Below are 20,748 nucleotides of genomic sequence, written 5' to 3' on the forward strand. Positions count from 1 at the left end.
TTACAAATAACAGAAAGCCATTCAAACTAGCTTATGGGAAAGAAGGTAAGTTATTATAAAATACTGGGAAATTTCATAAAACCCAAGGGGAGGAAGTGCAGTGAGGTCTCAGAGAAGATGAGAACCTAAAACTGCAAAGCTCTCAACAGCCAAGGCAGATCGTTCTCCACCTGTGGTCCTTTGGACATCTCTTTATTTGCCTTTCTCTCCAGATGGGCTTTCTCTGCTTCAGCATGCACGTGGCCAGTCATGGTGCCCAAATGGGGCATCTCAGGATATCACTAGATAGCACTGCCAAGTCAGGTGTCCATGTAAGGTCCAGTCAGCTGCAGCTAGGAAGGTAGAATCATGTGGCCTGATGTCTACTCAGCAGAAGGCCTAGGGACGTTCAATTTAGCATGTCCACTGCACATGTTAACCTAGTTCAGTAGCAATGTGCCTGCAAGCAGATTGACTGAACTATTTACATTAACTGAAAGTGTATTTCCTCCCTGTGGGAAAAGTACCGGGGAAGCAAAGTAATATAGCATATCTTGGTGAGCATGGCTTTGATGAAGAGTAGTTGGGTTGGATGTAACGGTAAGTAATGGTTTGTTCACTGAGCCAGGATGCCTGCAACATCCATCATCACTACAGGCCATTTCCGCCAAGGAAACCTGAATGCCTGGATCTGCTGACCTTGGAAATTCTTACTTTTTAGACTTTTTTTTTTTCTGGCCTCCATACTAGGCATTTTTATTCTGTCAACAGAATCTGAAAGCAAAGTACATTTGATTACACTTCACTTCTCCTTAATTATGATCACATTCCTCTCTAAATGAGGATACATCTGAGACCCCTGGATTCAAATTAGAGTATTCTGAAACCCCTTAGACATTCATGCACATATTGCGACTTTGGGTGTTTCACATCTGCAGGTAACTTATCTCAATGATTATATTTTATTCTTCCCTACTTTTTTACCAGAAGATAATGTGAACTTCACATTCTCGGAATGCCTTGTATTGACTCCAGGGACTACATTTATGAAGTACCAACAATATTCTGTTCCTGGTACACCAAGATAAAACTCTTCTGATCCTGAGTTACTGTAGGAGAAGTCATTAGAAACTGGGGAAACATCTTTGTTCTGAATTTCTAGAACCTTCTACCTTGCTGGTTTCTCTAACAATTCAGTGATTAGTCTAAAATATTTATCTTTATTGGTAGAGTTAGAGATTCTTTTCTAAGTCAGCAAGAACATTTTATGAGATCAAATAACATTCTCATCTCCATTTTTGTTGAAATGTAATAGAATAAGCAGTATGAAGGGATGGAAAGCTTCTCGACAACTCTGTAGCCCTTCTTTGAGACATAGTTTCTTCACAGCAAAATGGAAACCACACCTACCTCACAGGGCTTTGAGAGGATTAGGCATGGTTTATGTCAGGGACCCGGAATACAATAGTCAATAAATGGTCCTCGTATTATCATTATCAGTATTAATATTATTATTAGAAACTAGTCTCTGGGTAACATATAACTTGGCAAACAATTTAGGTTATCTGCTAGTATTTGCCTCTTTTACTGTGGTGCTACATTCACCCAGTTTCTCAGCATAGGGTTTTTAGGACCCACCTCAGATACTACATTTTATCCACAGTTCTTACCTAGCATTGCACCTCTGTGTGTGCCCTGGGCCAGATGTTACCCTCAATCACTCCTTGCCAAATACACCTCTGTCTTTCACTTTTTTTCTTTTTTCTAACTTTACCCTTTTTCTATTTTTCTCCCTTTTCTTTATTCCCTTTGATGTTCTCTGCCTCCTCTGCACTGCTTAGTGTTGCTGGAAAACTCAGAACTGAAGACACCTGATCCTTTAATAGATTAGGGCCTAAAAATAGACTTCTGGAAGGCTTGGTAGATTTTTCCCTTTTGAGCATTAGAGGGGTTTGAAGAGCTGGACCTTCTCGCTAAGTTATTGATCCTGCAGATGTGCTGTTTTCTTTCCAGTACCTATAACTACCTGGGAAAAAAGACAAACCAGATGTTGGAGGCTTTTGAACGGAAGGACTTCTCCTCGGCCCTGAGCCATCAGGTTAGCTTTCTTTTCCCTTCATATAGATCACAGCCTTTTTTCTTTCCCACTTGAGAATTCTTATTTTCTCTCATCAGCATTCCTACCACACCTGCCCTCCTTAAGATTGCCTAGCTGCTGCTTTCTGTATTTTCCTTCTTTTTCTTGTTTAAAACCAAACCTGTCCCCATTATCCATGTTTCCTGCATGTCTCATCAGGACAGGCCCCATACAGGAATGACTCCTTTCTGTTCCTCCTAGAAATGATCTTATTTTTAGTCTACATTCAAAGTATTTTTATGACTGTGAAATAATGGTGATAGATTTTTGGGGAAATGACCACATGCCATCCCCTTGAGAACTTCACACCTGAGTCACCAGAGTATATAAAGAAGCTATGAGGGGCTTCCCTGGTGGCGCAGTGGTTGAGAGTCTGCCTGCCAATGCAGGGGACACGGGTTCGAGCCCTGGTCTGGGAAGATCCCACATGCCGCGGAGCAGCTGGGCCCGTGAGCCACAATTGCTGAGCTTGCGCGTCTGGAGCCTGTGCTCCGCAGCGGGAGAGGCCGCGATAGTGAGAGGCCCGCGCACCGCGATGAAGAGTGGCCCCCGCTTGCCGCAACTAGAGAAAGCCCTCGCACAGAAACGAAGACCCTACACAGCCATAAATAAATACATAAATAAATAAATAAATAAATAAATAAAATTAAAAAAAAAAAAAAAGAAGCTATGAGGCTGGTGATCTAAAAAGGGGAGACTTAATCCAAAGTCAGAGCAGGTCAGTCCTCTTTGCCCTGGAAATGTGCTGAGAACTGAAAACATTCACCAGGCAGGAAACAAGAGCCGAGTAGGTGATCCAAAAGGAGACAATGGCTTTGAAACAGGAAGGGAAAAGCAGCAGGATCTGAAGTGTTCCAGGGAAGACCCCTGGGGGAAACGGTGGCTGCTGTTAATGTTACAGGGAGGACAGCCTAGCTGTCCAGAGAAGGAAGAGCCTCACCAAAGGGTAGAACCAGTCCCACAGCTGGTAGTGTGTATACGTTAGGTAAACAGAATAAGGTGGAAAGAAATAGGGTAAGCACTACAGAGAGACTTCTGGAGGCAGAGAGGCCCAGGAACTTCCAGGATCATAAAAGTGACTGAGGGCTTCCCTTGTGGCGCAGTGGTTGAGAGTCTGCCTGCCAGTGCAGGGGACAGGGGTTCGAGCCCTGGTCCGGGAGGATCCCACATGCCGCGGAGCAACTAGGCCCGTGAGCCACAACTACTGAGCCTGCGCGTCTGGAGCCTGTGCTCCGCAATGAGAGGTCGCCACAGTGAGAGTCCCACGCACCACGATGAAGAGTGGCCCCCGCTCGCCACAACTAGAGAAAGCCCTCACACAGAAACGAAGAACCAACACAGTCAAAAATAAATAAATAAAAATTTTAAAAAAAGGGGCTTCCCTGGTGGCGCAGTGGTTGAGAATCTGCCTGCCAATGCAGGGGACACGGGTTCGAGCCCTGGTCTGGGAAGATCCCACATGCCGTAGAACAGCTAGGCCCGTGAGCCACAACTACTGAGCCTGCGCGTCTGGAGCCTGTGCTCCGCAACAAGAGAGGCCGCGATAGTGAGAGGCCCGCACACCGCGATGAAGAGTGGCCCCCGCTTGCCACAACTAGAGAAAGCCCTCGCGCAGAAACGAGGACCCAACACAGCCATAAATAAATAAATAAACAACAACCAAAAAAAAGTGACTGAGAGGAGTGTCCCAAGAAAATGAGTGAGAATGAAAGGCATAAGCAAGATCAGAGCAGGTGGTCAGTCCCAGTAAGTTTAGATAAGGGATCTTTTGAACAGGACAGGCCACCATCAGGGCAATCAGAAATTACAGAGCAGAAGCCACAAAGCATCCTGGAGGTTTGAGGGAGTGACCTGAGCTCCAACCAAGAAGAGAACAGGAGGAAGCAGTTGCCAGGAGTGATTAAATATATCCCTACCCTTTAGCCCTGAACACTGAGCAAGCCTAAATCTACTTCCTACTTAACTTAAAGTTTAAATAGCTTATTTAATATTCACCTTTATTCAGCCCCAGACCAGGTGAAGCTGAAAGCAGGAACAGCGTAAGGACTTAGGAAGCTATGTCAACTAGATTAAACTTTGGCAAGACTTTGGTTTAAATTAAGATATGAAGTCTGAATTGTGTGGACTCTGCCATCTCTTTTCTTTTTTTTTAATTAGTTAATTAATTAATTAATTTATTTATTTATTTTTGGCTGCCTTGGGTTTTCATTGCTGTGCGTGGGCTTTTCTCTAGTTGTGACAAGCGGGGGCTACTCTTCGTCACACTGTGCGGGCTTCTCATTGCGGTGGCTTCTCTTGTTGCGGAGCACAGGCTCTAGGCATGCGGGCTTCAGTAGCTGTGGCACACAGGCTCAGTAGTTGTGGCTCACGGCTCTAGAGCGCAGGCTCAGTAGTTGTGGTGCACGGGCTTAGTTGCTCTGCGGCACGTGGGATCTTCCCGGACCAGGGCTTGAATCTGTGTCCCCTGCATTGGCAGCTGGATTCTTAACCACTGCGCCACCAGAGAAGTCCCTGCCATCTCTTTTCATATACGATTTTCTTTTTCCTAAGTTTCCCAGAAAAAATTATTTCTGAAAATTTCAACCTGTTCTGAGCTGAATGATGTGAAAATCGTAGGATGGAGTAAACTGTGAAACAGCTGTGATACGGAACCTTCCACTTAGTGGTTTCTTTTATTGGCTGATTCAATTTCCATCTCTTTTTCTTTCTTTTCTTTTAGTCCTACTTAAATAAATCATCGCACCCAAAACAGTATTGGTAAGCAGTTTAGTTTACCACATTCTGGTTTTTCTTACAGAAAGCAAGTGTGAGCAGGTCTCATTTACTCACTTATTAATATACCATGGGCTGAACTGAATGTATAATTTCAATAAAACTGGTCTCTGCCCTAAAGGAGTTTGCAGTCAAGTGAAGAAGCATATAAGTAAAAAGTTAGGGCTAAACTTACTCATTCTCATGGACTTTATTTTTGGCTGTGTTGGGTCTTCGTTGTTGCGGCGAGCGGGAGCTACTGTTCGTTGCGGTGCACGGGCTTCTCATTGCAGTGGCTTCTCTTGTTGTGGAGCATGGGCTCTAGGTGCGCGGGCTTCAGTAGTTGTGGCACACGGGCTCAGTAGTTGTGGTGCACGGGCTTAGTTGCTCCGTGGCATGTGGGATCTTCCCGGACCAGGGCTTGAACCCGTGTCCTCTTCATTGACAGGCAGATTCTTAACCACTGTGCCACCAGGGAAGTCCATCATTCTCATGGACTTAAATGCCATCTGTTATATTTACAAAGTGAAATGACACATGTACAGAGATATTCCTTATAGCATTGTTTATACTAGCAAAAGATAGAAACAGCCCAAATATCCACCCATAAGGAAATGGTTAAATACATTATGTTTGAGTTATATAATAGAATTATATACAGTCCTTTAAAAGGATGAGATACTTTTATATGCACACATCTGGAGAGATCTCAATGATATACTAAGTGTAAAAAAAGCAACGAAATAGAGACTTCTGAATGTAATGTGCCATACTTTGTGTGTTAGGGAGAAAAAGAACATGTGCATATATGTTTGTAAGGCTTGATATCAAAATTTTATTCTGCATTGACTTTTTTATTACTAGTATACAATTGATTAAAACAACATAAAAGTAAAATGTTATTGAAAATGCATCTCTTGATGAGATGAATGGGAATCTTTTTTTTAAGAATTGCTTCATGAATTTGTGGATGAATATCCTTTAATGCTAGGATGAGTTAAAGTTCAGCATCAATACTATTTCTGTTTTTTGTTTTTATAGAAATAAGTGCTGTGAAACCCTGTTTATATATATTAGTAGATAAGAATGGAAGAAACTTTGGTATAGCAATGTCACTCAGTTCTTTGAGCAGTTTTTGAGTCATATGCTTGATCATTTAATGACTTTCAACTGACAACCTGAATCACAAAATTAAAAGCAAAGTTGAAAGGAAAAAATTGAAAACCCTATGATTCTTTAGAGGACTTGTTATCCATTAATTAAAGGAATCACTCTGTTAGCTCTCTTTGTGGATGCCAATACCAACATTTTGATTTGCTCCTTTATTTGGTTCCCAGAGGTGTCCCAAGGCAGTGATTGATATAAGAGGTATGTCTTTATTTTTTCAAAAGTAGGAGAAGGACTGTGAAAAGGGAAATATAAAAGGACAAGCTAGACCTCCATTATGTGCAAATTCTTATTCTGATCAATTTTAGAAATAGCACTTATGGAAGTTGAGGGTCTAGAAATTGCCATAAATCTTAGCCTTGACCAAGTGCCCCTGAGGTATCTTGGAAAGTACCCTAGAGATTAGAGTACCCCAGTTTGGAAACTGCACTAGCTGATAAGTTTACCTCTGTAACCTAGGTGGGTAAAGGTTACCTTCCCCATCCTAACTCTCTATTGTACAATTCCTTCATTGGAGCTTCTTTTCTTCATGGGCTCATTTCATAAAGCTTATATATATGAAAAGATCCTACCTTATCCTGGGTAGATCTCAGCCATCCTCACTTGGCTGTTCTTCTCCACTCCAACAGACCTTCAGAAAACTAAGGTGTGTGGACTTTTTAGTTTGAGGTTTCTGCAATTTGACCTCTTAATTCTTTAAATTATCACAGTTTAGTAATACTGACTATAGATTTGTTTGTTCCTTTCCAGTTTTGTATTCAGAGATTTATCAACTTTGTGGTCAAACTAGGTAAGTTTCCCGCTTTGTCTCCTACTGGAGAGTGTAAAGGAAATAGACTTTCTCTGAGGGTTTCAGAGAAGGTGATGAGGGACTTTCATCACTTTCTCTGAGGGTTCAACAAGAACACCTTTTAATCAGTTACAAGCAAAGTTTTATTCCTAATACTAACTTTCAGGGCCAATCCTATAAAATGGTGAAGTAAACCTAGTTGGAAGGTCTTGGCAACCTTCTACAAATCTCTCTCCTCCATCTTAGCACTTTGTTCACCTCCCCACTCTGCTCCTCACACACCATTTTTTTTAACCCCTTCTCTCCTACACCATCAACACTCCCTCCCATTACTTGCCTCTGCTCATTAAAATTCTACTACCACACTATAACTGATTTAAGCCTAAGTGTTTAGAGGAAGGCAGTTTGAATACAGATCTTACTAAACTGCGAATGACTGACAGCTCTCCCAAGAGTATCTGCAATTTTAAAAGAGTTTATTAACACAAGTAAGCTTAAATGGATGGAGGTTTGAATAATATGACAATGTAAAGTTTGAGGGAAATACAGTGAATTTGAGTAGAAAAACCTCTCCACAATCTCCTAAGTCTTATCCCATAGTAAATGATAAATGCCACCCTTCACTCCACTTCTGCAAGAGATTGGCCCTTCCTGAGAACCTGGGTCAAGTCCAGGAAAAGTTCTAGGTTTATTCTTGGCAGACCTCTTACCTTCCTTTCAGAGCCTTTCTGCCTCTTCCTGGCAACTCCTCCCAAGCCCTAAGCACCTATTATGTACTATGCCCCTCATTCTCGCAGGGTTTTCAGCCAGCTCTCTTTATCCTTCAAAGACAATGCTTCCCATTTGCTTTTCCACTTTGATGATTTTTGTCATATTTGTTTACCACCAGTACTATTATTATCTAATATCATTCCCTTGTCCTAAGCAATACTTCTCACAAAATCGTGGGTTTAGCATATGTTCCTAAAGTGCATTAAAGTAGATTTTGAACTACTACTAGTTCTTTAGTTTTTTAAAGAACTAAAAGTTTACCTGTACATGTAAGATCACTTTGCATACCAGCAGTGATTCTGCAGTAGTTTTGTAAAGTATAGCTGTAAGGTATCAGCTGAAAGGATTTACTCTTTTGCCAGATTTTTGGCATTTTAAAAGAGGCCTCTTGAAGACAGTTTTTATGATCTAAAAGAATGTATCTTTAAAGAGCTCATTTCAGACTTCCTTGGGGGTTGGAGTTTCCATGGTTTAGTCAAAGAAAGACTTTTTTTTTTCTTTCAGTTTTTTTGAGATAAAATTGACACACAGCACTGTATAACTCTGTTTCTGTTTTATTATGTTTGTTCATTTTTTGTTTTTTAGATTCCACATATAAGTGAAATCATACAATATTTGTCTTTTTCTATCTGACTTATTTCACTTAGCATAATACCCTCTAGGTCGATCTGTGTTGTCACAAACAGCAAGATTTCATTTTTTTTTATGGCTGAGTATTATTCCATTGTATATAAGAGAGACTTAATCTTAATAAACATGATAAAGCCTTATCATGAAGGTAGCTCTCAGTCTTCCACCATTCATAATAAGCCTAGGAGGGCCATTTTGCATTTAGCAAAGTATATTCTATATATGTAGCCAAGCTAGTATTTTTCTTCCCAATGCTCAATTGTTACTGTAATCAAATTACCTTAGTAAAAGAAAGTTACTTCTCGTACCTTTGATCCAAGAGCAATAGCCAGTTAAGAAAACAAATATCTTCCTGTGCTATATTCTGGATTATTTCCTTAGCTCTACCTTCAAAATCACTCATTCTATCTTTAGCTATGTTTTCTACTGTTTAGTTTTACTGATTATATATTTTTAATTTCCAGCATTTCTTTTTGGCTTTTTCTTCCAGATCTTCCTGTTCTTTATTTATATGCCCTTCTCTTAGCCTATGGCTTCTATTCTTACGTTTATTTCTGTGAAGCCTCTTTCAGAATTTTGTATCATCTTTTCTCAGGATGTAAAATTTGTCAGTTGTGCATTTGCTGTCTCTCATGCAGCTTCTTTTTCCTCGTGTGCTTTGTAATTTTTAACTCTGATTTCATCTTCAGAGACAGCTGTTTTCTGGGGAATCCATTGTACTCTAGGTTGTGAGGTGTCCTATCAAATGATTTTACAATTGCCTCTGCTAGGACACTATCGTTTCATCAGTTCTAACCAGTCTTTAGGTATATTTCTTAGTATGGTTCCTGTACCAAGCACATAATGCAAATACGGATCCAGCATTCATATGTGGCACAGCCTTGGGATTTCATTTATATGATCTTTTTCCTTCCACACCCTGGCAGAAGTCATGCTTCCTTGCCTCTCAGGCCAGTGGGCCAGTTTTTTTTTCTATTGCTTTTCGTAGAAGGCTGGCTACCAATTTTATATGGGGAGTTTAATTCCAGCTCCTTGCTGTGTACAGACTCAAGGCTTCATCTTGCATTCCTGCCCTAGTCTAAAACAGCAGCATTGAGTCATAAACTACCTTAAATAGTGCATTTCTCAGGGACTTCTTAGATGTGTTTGAACTAAATTGTGAACTAGTGACCAAGTCCTACATCATTCAATCCACGACAGTGTATCCCTGAATCAGATTATCCTCATGGACCATTGGCTTCAGCTCCTCCTTACCACTCTGACCTCTTTATTCCTGATCCTCGTTCCTCCTTCTTGCTTCTGAGGTTGACTTTGAGTCTCACTTTGTTTTGTTTTACAGTTTGTCAATTTGTTAAAAAGTTTCCAGCATTTCTATATGTTTAAAGCAGGAATAGGGATTTCCTGCATCTGCTCAGTCTGCCATATTGACAAGAAATGTTCCCATCTTTTAGTTCCACTTTATCCTGTTATAGTAATCACTGTAAGAATATGATCTCTTCTTTCGAGTGTTTGTGGCAAAGTAGACGGTGCCAGCCATGTTTCCTCATTTATTTTTTCCTGTCTAGGTTTTGGAGTGTCGCAGACCAAAGCCATCATGACTCTTGTCTCTGGGATTCCAATGGGCCCACCCCGGCTTCCACTACAGAAAGCCTCCAGGGAGTTTACTGATAATGCAGAAGCTAAACTGAAAAGCCTAGATTTCCTTTCTTTCACTGATTTAAAGGATGGAAACTTGGAAGCTTGTAGCTAGCGCCTCTCTCTATCAAATCAGGGTGTGTACGTTGAGATATAATCCACTTTGAATACTGCATTCATTTCTCAAAAACTTTTTAGATGAGTTTGAACTAAACTTTCCTAGCAAATGAAATCTTGCATCAATCAACAAGTATTTAAATACCTACTATGATCTTTTAAAAGTTTTAATTTGTGAAGGGGTAAAAACTCTAAAAGGAGTTATGAGCCCTAAGTCATTCAATATTTCACAGAATTTTGGTGGAGAAGTTTTTGCATAAATGGATAAGATGGAATCAAGAGGAAAATTGTAATTGATTAATTCCATCTGCCTTTGGGAGCTCCCATTATCTTGATTTCTGCTTGTTAATCCTATTTTAAAGTTTTCTAATTTTAAACCACCATAATGTACTTTCATTTTAATAAATATCCATTTGGAATCTAGGACAACTCTGAGCTATTGCATTTAGGCAGACATACTAACTTTAATGCCAAATTACAGTGTGACTCAACTATGCACAACTGTTAACAAACCAGTTCACTTGGCTGCTCAGTCTAACTTTAGGATATCTGCTTTCGGATTAATTGCGTGCGATGTCGCAATTTTCCCCAAAAACATAGGGTTAGGTGAAGAGTTGCTTCAGTTACTATAACTAAAGGGCCATTAGGGTGGTTTTCACATAACAAAGGAAAGGCCTTCCCCAAAGATGAATTCAAGTCTCTAATTGTTGCTATAGAGAACTTCTCAAAGTTTGAAAGAACCAAAGAGCTCTCTGCTCTGGGCACCACAAACTTCCCCTTTCCTCTCTGAGAAGAAAGTGTCCCTCAACAGTGCCCTGAATTATTGGAAGTGAAAGCCAGCGTCCCTTCTGCCGTGAGCCCAGGGGCTACTTACTGTTATTTCCCAGTCACATTTTTACAGTCACTTTTCAGTGATAAGAGATTTAGGGAGGACCCAAAGATTTAACTTTAACTTTCTCTACACACCTTCTTTACTTTTGTCTTTCTCTGCACTATATAACTGGCTGCTCAGTCTCCTCTCTAACAAACCCTGGTGCATGCCTTCTAGTAACAAAGTGTACTGATGGTCAATCCTTAGTGATTTTAAACTGGACTATCCAGTCTAATAACTACCTAAGATTTTATTTTGTTTCTTATCTAATTAGTCTGCTCATTGGCAGAGGGAAAGTATTTGAAATTCATATCAGTTTACTCTAATTTTTAAAAATCAAAAAGAAAATGTTTGCAAAATGAGAATTTGAAATGATCAGTGGATTTAATTATCTTTGCTACCCTTCTCTTTATATCTCCTCACTCCTTTTTTGCCCAGGAATAACACACACTTTTCTCATATTTCTCTCACCTTTAGGAGTAAGGTATCTGAATTAGAAAATGAACCACAATGGCTTATGTGAGCTTATATTCTACCTCACTGAAACTTTTCTCTATAGCCGTTAATTTCCTGAAAGAATAAAAGTGAGGTTTTTGTTAGTCTTTGGTTCTGAGGATGTCATATCCCTACTTAATGATACTAAAGACAAATTAATTTTTCAGTGAAGATAAATATTGGATATCCACTAAGCAATGAACTCTGCTTTTCCTTTTTTGCTCTTCTGAAATTAGTGCTTGGAGAGCTTTTATCATGATTAATGAGATCTTGTGAACACAAAGATAGTTAAACAAAATGACCAAGGGCTGAGTTTAGCTCTATGTATTTTAACATCCAACTCTGTAGAAACAAGGGACTTCTCTGGTGGCGCAGTGTTTGGGACTCCGTGCTCCCAGTGCAGGGGGCCCGGGTTCAATCCCCGGTCTGGGAATTAGATCCCACATGCATGCCGCAACTAAGGAGCCTGTGAGCCGCAAATAAGGAGCCGGCCTGCTGCAACTAAGACCCAGTGCAACTAATCAGGGAAGCACAAAAGAGAAAACCATTCTACAATTTAATACATACAGTGCCATGAGTGGTTTTTTACAGTTTTCTTTTGAGGATAATCCACTGAATTTTTCTGCCAATGACATTTCAGAGTGAAGTTGTCTTCAGGAGTAGATTTCCACAGAGAATCAAGAGTATAACAGTCCAGTATATTTTACAGGTGATACCTGACAGTTATGAGTAGATGCAAATCATTTTTTTCCCCATTTTTTTTCCAAAGTCTTGGATGATGAACAGGAATCATGACTTTCACCACCACTATAGTGCGCATATAAAGTTTTAGCAGCTTTCAAAATGGAGTTAGGAGAATTCAGGCCAACAAGTTGGCCCAGAACATATTTCATTTCTTTAGTGGTTCCCTTAGCCATCTGGTTACCTGGATGAGTTTGAATCTGAACATATGGATGTGCCAGAAGCTCAGGAATGGATACCCTCTGTTTAGGGTCCCTTATTAAACAACACTTTAACACAGCTTGAAGAAGGTATAAATGGAAAATAGGGAAAGGTGTTTGGCAACATTACTGGGAAGCCTGTGCAGAGTGCACCTAAATGCAAAAGCCACATCACACTAATTTGTTTGTGTTGGCCTTCTAGAGGAAGGAAAACCATTAGAAAACTTTCAGGTTTTTTTAAAAAAAAAAAAGAAAAAGAAACGAATGAGTGTTATACAGCAGTGGGTTGCTAATAATGCCTTTAAACAAAAGTAAAATTTTGGAATATTATGAATTTATTGTTATCTTTGAATTTAGCTTTTAATGTTAAAACTAAAGTAATGACGTGAAATATCTTATTTATCACAATACTAAAAGCTGATTTTTGACATCTTTTCCAAGGTGGAAATCTGAGATTAGTTCATTGGAGATGGTTGGAAGGTCAAAGTGATTTCAGGGACTGGTTTTGTTACTGAGTCCAGCAGCACCTCTTAGCCAGTGTTATCCATAAGATTCCAGTCCAAGGAGTAGTAGAGAGTTGGGTTCAATATAGTATGAAATAGCAAACAGTATAACATGGTTTTGTGGGAGGCAGGGTTGGCCTTATGCTTCTATGTCTGACCTCAGGCTGTGTGGGTTGAAGTCCCAGCTCCACCACTTACTATCTGTGTGACTACAGCGTTATTTTTTTTAATATAAATTTATTTATTTTATTATTTTATTTCATTTACTTTTTTTTGGCTGAGTTGGGTCTTTGTTGCTGTGCGCGGGCTTTCTCTAGTTGTGTCAAGCGGGGGCTACTCTTCGTTGCGGTGCACGGGCTTCTCATTGCGGTGGCTTCTCTTGTTGTGGAGCACGGGCTCTAGGTGCACAGGCTCAGTAGTTGTGGCACACGGGCTCAGTAGTCGTGGCGCACAGGCTTAGTTGCTCCGCAGCATGTGGGATCTTCCCGGACCAGGGCTCGAACCCGTGTTCCCTGCATTGGCAGGCGGATTCTTAACCACTGCGCCACCAGGGAGGTCCCTACAACATGTTATTTAACTTCTCAGCCATTCATTTATCTCATTGATAGCATGAGAATTATAATATCTATCTTCTGGGGTTATCATGAGGATTACACATATGAAGAAGGTCTTAGAATAGTGTGTGGCACATCTTAGGCACAGTGAAGTGTTAGTTATTGTTAGTTTTTATAGCTATCCAAGGCATTCGGTGTATGTTCTTTATACAACAGAGAGAAGCATTACATTGCTGCTAAACCGTTTAACTCAATAGGTGCCAAAATAAAGTCGAAAATGATATGAAACCCAAGAATTGAAATTGAAATTTGCATTTATTATTACTGGAGTCCAGATCATAGTGCCACCCTCAGATTTTTTCATAGGTTGGGAATTTCTGACTGTGCTTCTAACAGCAGAGGATGGGGAATGGAAAACATCTGTGGGTTCTTGAATGATCCATGTATCACTATTTGGAACAAACAAAATGAGAGAATGACTTTTGCTAAGTGATTTCAGAGGAACAAGCAGGTCAAAGAGGCATATATGCAAAAAGTCACCATCATTGAAAGATTTGAAGTATTTATGTGTGTATGGGATAGGAAGGTATGTGACATGACTTCTTGTTTTAAAAATGTCACTCTTGAAGCAGTGTGATGAGTAGACTGGAAGACAGACTGGGAACAGGTAAACCGTTAGGTGGCCTATTGTGATAGGTAACCAATGGAGGAGCCACTAAGGAAGTGGCAGCAGGGATGGAGGGGAGGGAATGGAACGAAAAATATTTAGAAAGGATCAACAGAACCTAGATATGGAAGATACAGTTGGCCCTCTGTATGCACGGGTTCCACATCCAAGGATTCAACCAACTACAGAAGGAAAATATTAAAAAAAAAAAAAAAAAAAAATTCCAAAATGTTCCAAAAAGCAAAACTTGAATATGCCCACATACTGGTAACTATTTACATAACATTTACATTGTAGATATTATAAGAAATCTAGAGATGATTTAAAGTATACAGAAGGATATCCTATAGGTTATATGCAAATACTATGCCATTTTATTTAAGGAACTTGAGCATCTGCGTAGTTTGGTATCTGCAAGGGTCCTGGGACCAATCCCCTGTGGATACTGAGGGACGATTGTACTTGCATTTGTTCTTTATTTCATGTAACAAATCAGCCCTAAACTTAGCAGCTTAAACCTGGAAACATTTATAAATCCACACAATTTCTGAGGGTTAGGAACAAGGAGCAGCTTAACTGGGTGATTGTGGCACAGAGTTTGTCACAAGGTTGCAGTCAAGCTATTGGCTAGAGCTTTACTCAACTCAAGGTTCAATTGGAGCTGGAGAATCTGCTTCTAGATTCACTTACCTATAGTTGTGGGCAGGCCTCTGTTCCTTGCTGGCTCTTGGCCAGAGGCTTCAGTTTCTCACAACATTATGGCAGCTTTCTTAGCCCAGAAAGGGAGATCCGAGAGAGAGAGAGAGAGATGGCACACAAGTGAGCCAGAGCTCAAAATAGAAGCCACAGTCTTTTAAAGCAATCTCAGAAGGAGCCTACCTTCCCCTTCTGTATGCTATTAGTCAAAAAGGACAACCCTAGTACAATGTAGGATGGGACTACACAGGGAATGAATTCCAGGAGGAGAGGATCATTGTTGGCCACGTTGAAGGTTGCCTACCACAAAAATAAAAGAATCAGAATAGACACCCAGGAATCAAAGCCTGTGGGACATCATGTAGAGAGGCCTACCAAGCGTTTATATATATTGATCTGAAGTTCAAAAAGTTTGGATAGGAGATAGAGGTTTAGAGGGTATCAACACATAGATGGTAGTTGAAACCATGGGAAGAATAAGATTGTCCAGGCAGAGCATATATAGAGTGCTAAGAACAGAACCTGGGCATGACTGGCATTTGGTGTGCTTATAGAGGAAGTTGCATAGGAGTCTGAGATGGACTGATCGGAGACATGAGAGCAGAGCTGTGCTCGGAGGAACTCCAAAGTCCTCAAATGTGAGGGGTGCTGATGCTCAGAGAAGATTTGCTTCAGGAGTCTTATCCTTAGAGGAGAATGCAAAGCTCAGAGGAAAATGGGCAGCTGGCAAATGTCACCAGCCCCAAAGGACCAGGGTCTCCCAGCCACCGCTGAAGTCCTCTTTGAAGTGTGGAAAGCCCTGGAACCTCAGCAGTTGGGTACTATGTAGGTTCCATTCCCAACCACCTTGTTGCTCAGGACACAGACTCTAGGGCAGCTCAGAAGCAGCACAACTCACCATCGACTTCCCAAGCTGCAGGGCAGGAGGCTGGAGCTGGAAGACCAGCATCCACCCCGCCCCTGGCTCAAGGGAAGGGAAGACTAAACCCAGGGCAGCTGAAGCACCCGCCCAGACCAAGGCCAGTGGTGAGCTGGTAAATGGTTAACAACTGGCTCTGGCAGAGGATGCGGGGGAAAGGGCCCAGACTTGTAGCATTTGCCTATTTCTATGGTTAGATACTCCCACCATGGGATGAGGATCAAGATGGCAGAGTAAGAGGATGTGGAGCTGACCTCCCCCTACAAATACATCAAAAGCACATCTACATGTGGAACAAGTCTCACAGAAAACTAACCGGAAACTGGCAGAAGAACTCCTGTACAACTAAGGCTGCAGGAAAGATTCCCATGTAATCAGGTAGTGTTACCGAGTCCAAGCTCGCTCTGCTTGTCGCACGACACGGCAAAAAATCGGGAGATGAGGTGCTGAGGCAAGGAATTACGACTTTATTCGGAAAGCCAGCAGACCAAGAAGATGGCAGACTAGTGTCTCAAAAAACCATCTTATCGGGGTCTGGATGCCAGTTTCTTTTATAGAACAGAGAAGGGGAGGAGGTGAGGAAGTAAAGTAAAAAGGCCATAAGTTTTGCAAATATCCCCTGGAATGGCCAGCCTCGGGGAGGGGATGCGTTAATTTCTCCTTTCTAGCTGCCATTCACAGGTGGACAGGGTCCGGATGTTTCCCTGAACAAAGGCATTTTGATTTAACATTCAGGCAGAGGGGCAGGGTTCCCGGAGGCAGGCCATTATGTATAGACAGTATCCTTTTAGTGAACAATTAGCAACAAAAAGCAAAGGTTAAAGTAAAGAAGCAGATCCAACATGGAGTCAGGGTTGGCGCTTCCCTGTTACAGTAGGATGGGAAGAAAGGCATCGGGTGGGGACCTGTGACTTTGGGAGGGGACTAAGGAAAAGGGAGATCGAACAGGTGGACACTAGCCCTGAGGCGTGGTCAGGTCGAGCCACACACTGGGCGTTCCAGTCCTGGGGTCCTACGCAGAAGGATAAGCCCCTTTGGCTGCTTGGAGGACCACTGGGACAGATAAAAAGGCTGGAGGAGCCTAGACTCCACTCATGAGGAGTGCGCAGGTGCTGGTTTGCCATCAGACACGGTGGAGAGAGGTCTGCCCTAGCGGCTGCCTCCTTGCTATGCTCCCCAGTCTGAGCTAAGAGAACACCCTGGCCCCACTTATTCCACACCACAGCTTGGCAATGGACCTAGGGCAGCCAGGACCTGGGAAAAGACTTGATCTAGGGATGCATAGGTAACCCAGGGGCCTGGGGTATGGTCCAGGTGGGGCAGCAGTGGCCATTGTTGGCACTCACTCAAACAGCACCACAGAAGCAGTCCAGACTTCTCATGGCAGCCCAGCCACTTAAAACCACTATGACCCTCAGTCCCAGCCTGGCGAATGCACTGGCCCCAACCACTCCATACCGTAACTTTGCATTAGATGTGGGATGGCCACAACTGGGGAAAAGACATGACTTTGGGCTGCTTCTGAGCAGAGCTGTAGACGCCTACAAAGGCAGCACGCTGAACCTCTGTAAGCACACGAGCCCCATTTACTTCACCACTCCCCTCCTTTGAGGCAAAGGCTTCAGTTCAGGGAGGAGTAAAAACATAAAGAGAAGAAAGCCAGCCTGAGGCTGGCCCTCAGGGCTTCCGCTCCAGCAACTCGGAGCAGACCCCACCCCTGACAGTGTGGTGACAGCCACTGAACAGAGAGGAAGTCCCACCTCACACCGTGCACAGGCTCTAGCTCCTCCAGCACCAGTCACACCCCCTATCAAGGTGATCGTGGCCAGCATACGCTGAGAAAAGATGTGGCTGGTGTCCACATGAAATCCAGTCCTCACACCAGAGACACTGGGCACACAGTCTACATAGGGATGGTCCCACATAAAAACACCTATTCAAGACCCCAACAGATAACTGTTTCACCTAAATTCATAGAGACAGAGAAAGTTAAGTAAAATGGAAAGACAGAGGAACTACTCTCAATTGAAAGAGCAAGAGAAAACCCCAGAAAAAATAATGAAACATGTAAGCAGTCTACCAGACAATTCAAAAAGTTGGTAATAAAAATGCTGTGTTCATTATCTGCTACAAAACACTTGCAATTCACTTATGCTAGTCGGGTTTCACTTATCATAAAAAAAAAACCCCTGCTGCTTTAAGCACCCTGGAAGGGACAAAGAAACGAAAGATTAACGTGTTTTCCCAAATGATTTTGTTCCTAGTTGAAGAGAGCAAACACGTGGACAAAATAAAAGAATGAGTAACGCTCGAGAATGCTGTGTTATTCTGATCATAGGAGCAACAGAGTTTTAAAGGGATTAATCACACTAAGCTAGAAGAGTTGGGAAAAAACGTAGTGGAAGAGGTGAAATATAAGGATGGTAGGTATGATGGGGCCAGATAATTGATTAGTCTGGATTCTGTGGAACAACCCCAGTTTGAAATGTTTTGTATTGTTGCCTCCGTGGGAAGCGCTAGAGTTCAAAAACTTAACAGTGACTACTACAATAGTTAAGAATCCAAATTATTCCAAAGACTCTGAAGACAAGAGGCTATCCAATGTGAGCAAAAACAACCTTGCAGTTTTTGTCTATTCATTAAACTAGTTTTTACTGAGCTCTGGATGTACCAAGCACTGCAGCGAGCTAGCCAGGCAGGGTTCCTGCCTTCACTGAGTTTATGTCTTTCAGGAGACGTTCACGTTAGAGTATCTGACTCACTACACCACCACCTACTGAACACCTATTGTGTGCCACATACACATGATAAGCTCCCTTCACATGCCATCCTGTTTAATTGCCTCAACAACCCTATAAAGTTAGCACCTGAGATTTCCAGTTCTGTCTTCGAAGGGCACCTCATCTACCACAGGTCCCTATGACAGAAGCTGCAAAACATTTTGCTGCATTAAAATGCTACAGGTCCCCAACTCGCAAAAAACTTTCAGAAGTAGGTATTGCACTACAGAAGGAAGCAGGGCCGGGGCGCCCGGGGCCAGGCACAGCGGATCTACCAGGCGACGAGACGCTACCCGCCACTTGGTAGCTGCAGCCCCGCTCCTCCCTCTGGGCGCCCATTGTCCCAAGCTCGCTTTCTGCGCATGCTTAGCGCACTGACCCCGCCTTCCTTGGCGCCGCGATCGGGGCCATTTCGCCGCCGCCGCCGCTGCAGCCTCCGACTCCGTACGTGTGGCTTTGCGTTCGCTGTGTGTCCGTCGCTAAGGCCGAAGCCACGGACGGTCCTAAGAGGGCTGTGCTCTCGGGTACCAGGAAGCGGACGCCGGTAAGGGAAAGACGCCCTTGTCACCCGGTGGGCCCCGCGGCTCTGCAGCCGGGCTTTGTTGCCGGGGGCGGGGAGGGGGAGGGGGAGCCGCGCCGCCGGGTTCCCGGATTGCGCGTTGCGTGCTGCTTGCCGCGCCGCGCTTGCGCTGTTCGGGGCCGCGAGGTGGCCCTCGGTTCTCCGCGCAGCTGGTCACGGTCCCGTCTCCGGAGCAGCCAGACCCCACTTCCTCCTCCGCCCTGCTCGTGGTGGTGGCGCTGTCGCCGTCGCCGCAGAGTGAAAGGGGATGAATCGTCTGAGGGTGAGCCCGTCGAGGCTCCACCCATGCCTAGGGCCCATGCTACAAATACTGGGTGCTGTCCTGCGGGTGCTGTAGACAGAGAGTAAACAGGTTAGGCACAGTCCTTGCCCTTCCCTCCCAGAGGTTGCGGTCGTGGCGCGGGGGTGGCAGTAGGGAAACAAATGTCTGCAGGTTTCGGTAAAAAGATCATGAGGAATTAGTGTAAAGGGAGGGAGCTACTTTAGATAGGGTGGCAAGGGCAGGCTGTTCGGAGGAGGTAGACCTCTGAGCCGATATCTCGGCCATCGGGCGGAGAATGCGTCAGCTATGAAGACGCGGAGGAAAAGCAGAACTGCAGAGGCAGAAAGGATTAGTTAGTGTTTACTGGCAGGGATTGGAAAGAAACTGAAAGAAGGCCATGTGACTGGAATGTGGTGAGCATTTAAGAGAAGAATGGATTTAGGGGTAGCCAGAGTGGAAATGGGAATCATTTAGGACGTTCTTGCTCTACTCCAGGTGGTCAGTAGTGGTAGCAGGGAGAAGGGAGAGAAGCGAATGGATTGGAGACATGTTTTGGAGGCAGAAGTGCGCAGTAAATCAGTAGTAGATCAGGACTACCTGGCTTGGAATCCTGGGTCCCCCAGTTAGGAGCTCTGTCTCCTGGGGCAGGTTATTCTTTGGCTCAGTTTACTCACCTGTAAAAAAGGGAATAATAGTAATGTTTATCTATACAGTGTTGTAAGGGTTAAGTAAAATAGTTCACATAGATGCTCCTTTAAGGATACCGACTGGCACATAATAAGGGCTCTACAAGGGATAGCTATGGAGGATCTTGAGGGACTGGGAAATTCCCAAATGGTGACGTGAGTAACTTGGTGGATGGCGGTGCCATTTAGGGAGATGGGAACACTGGGATTGGCGGGAAGAGGAACAGGTTTGGGAGGAAATTTAAAATTCTGTTTTAACTGAGATGCCAAGTTAGCATTCAGATGGGTCCGTTAGTGCTGCAGTTGGATGAGCTTCATTTTGGAGCTTAAAGAGAAAAGACTGAACTTTCAATATACATTTGGGCATCATTAGCATATAGTTGATATTTAATATTATGGAGTTAGATGAGACTACCGAGGGAGGAAGGAATTTGACAGTGTAGTCCTTCATACTTCATGCTACTCACTCACGCTGAGGGCTTGTTTTTTAATTATTCATGGTTGGAACTTGTAGATAGACATAATCAGCGTTCCACAGCTTTTCATTAATAGAATGTCCCCAGGGTTAACCTGTGACTACAGAATAAGTTTTTTATACTAGGGTCAGGTTGGATGACACAAGACTTAGGTGCTATCAAAATGCACTAAACATTAACAGAAGACAGAGGCAGTGCTAGCAGTGGGGTTTCTTCTCACATCACAGCAAACTAAATTCGTAGCATATTTTCTCTGGTTCTTAATTTAGTCTCACATACCTTGCTTGTAACTCAGACTCAGATTTTAGACTCAGGCTCCATATCTTTTGCTATCTTTTTTT

General features: G+C 42.9%; 2 protein-coding genes and 1 long non-coding RNA gene across 9 annotated transcripts in view; 2 read left to right on the top strand and 1 right to left on the bottom strand.

Moving 5' to 3' along the window:
- The window catches only part of NPL (N-acetylneuraminate pyruvate lyase), a 37,783-nt gene extending 27,383 nt beyond the window's left edge, over nucleotides 1-10,400 (top strand). For 4 of the 6 annotated variants that reach the window (XM_068541369.1, XM_068541367.1, XM_068541370.1 and 1 more), the window contains 3 exons: nucleotides 1,993-2,077; nucleotides 6,785-6,824; nucleotides 9,791-10,400. In XM_068541369.1, coding sequence (XP_068397470.1) covers nucleotides 1,993-2,077; nucleotides 6,785-6,824; nucleotides 9,791-9,975 — 310 coding nt within the window. In that variant the 3' untranslated portion in view covers nucleotides 9,976-10,400. Of the gene's footprint in view, nucleotides 1-1,992; nucleotides 2,078-6,204; nucleotides 6,236-6,784; nucleotides 6,825-9,790 lie in introns of all 6 variants that reach the window. The other 2 variants (XM_068541368.1, XM_068541372.1) reach the window with 2 other exon arrangements.
- Nucleotides 6,600-18,873, bottom strand: LOC137762886 (uncharacterized). 2 transcript variants are annotated; one of them, XR_011073644.1, is made up of 3 exons: nucleotides 18,783-18,873; nucleotides 14,699-14,777; nucleotides 6,600-6,675 (listed from the first exon to the last, which is right to left on the bottom strand). It is a non-coding gene; the product is annotated as an uncharacterized lncRNA (long non-coding RNA). The 2 variants fall into 2 exon arrangements; XR_011073643.1 differs by lacking the exon at nucleotides 6,600-6,675 and adding an exon at nucleotides 13,711-13,790.
- DHX9 (DExH-box helicase 9) overlaps nucleotides 18,804-20,748 on the top strand; it is a 55,975-nt gene continuing 54,030 nt past the window's right edge. Inside the window, exon 1 of the mRNA XM_068541365.1 lies at nucleotides 18,804-18,947. The gene's annotated coding sequence lies outside the window, so the exon portion shown is untranslated. The remainder of the gene's footprint in view (nucleotides 18,948-20,748) is intronic.

Source organism: Eschrichtius robustus, chromosome 3 (assembly GCF_028021215.1).
Source record: "Eschrichtius robustus isolate mEscRob2 chromosome 3, mEscRob2.pri, whole genome shotgun sequence".
NCBI classification, from domain to species: Eukaryota; Metazoa; Chordata; class Mammalia; order Artiodactyla; family Eschrichtiidae; genus Eschrichtius; species Eschrichtius robustus.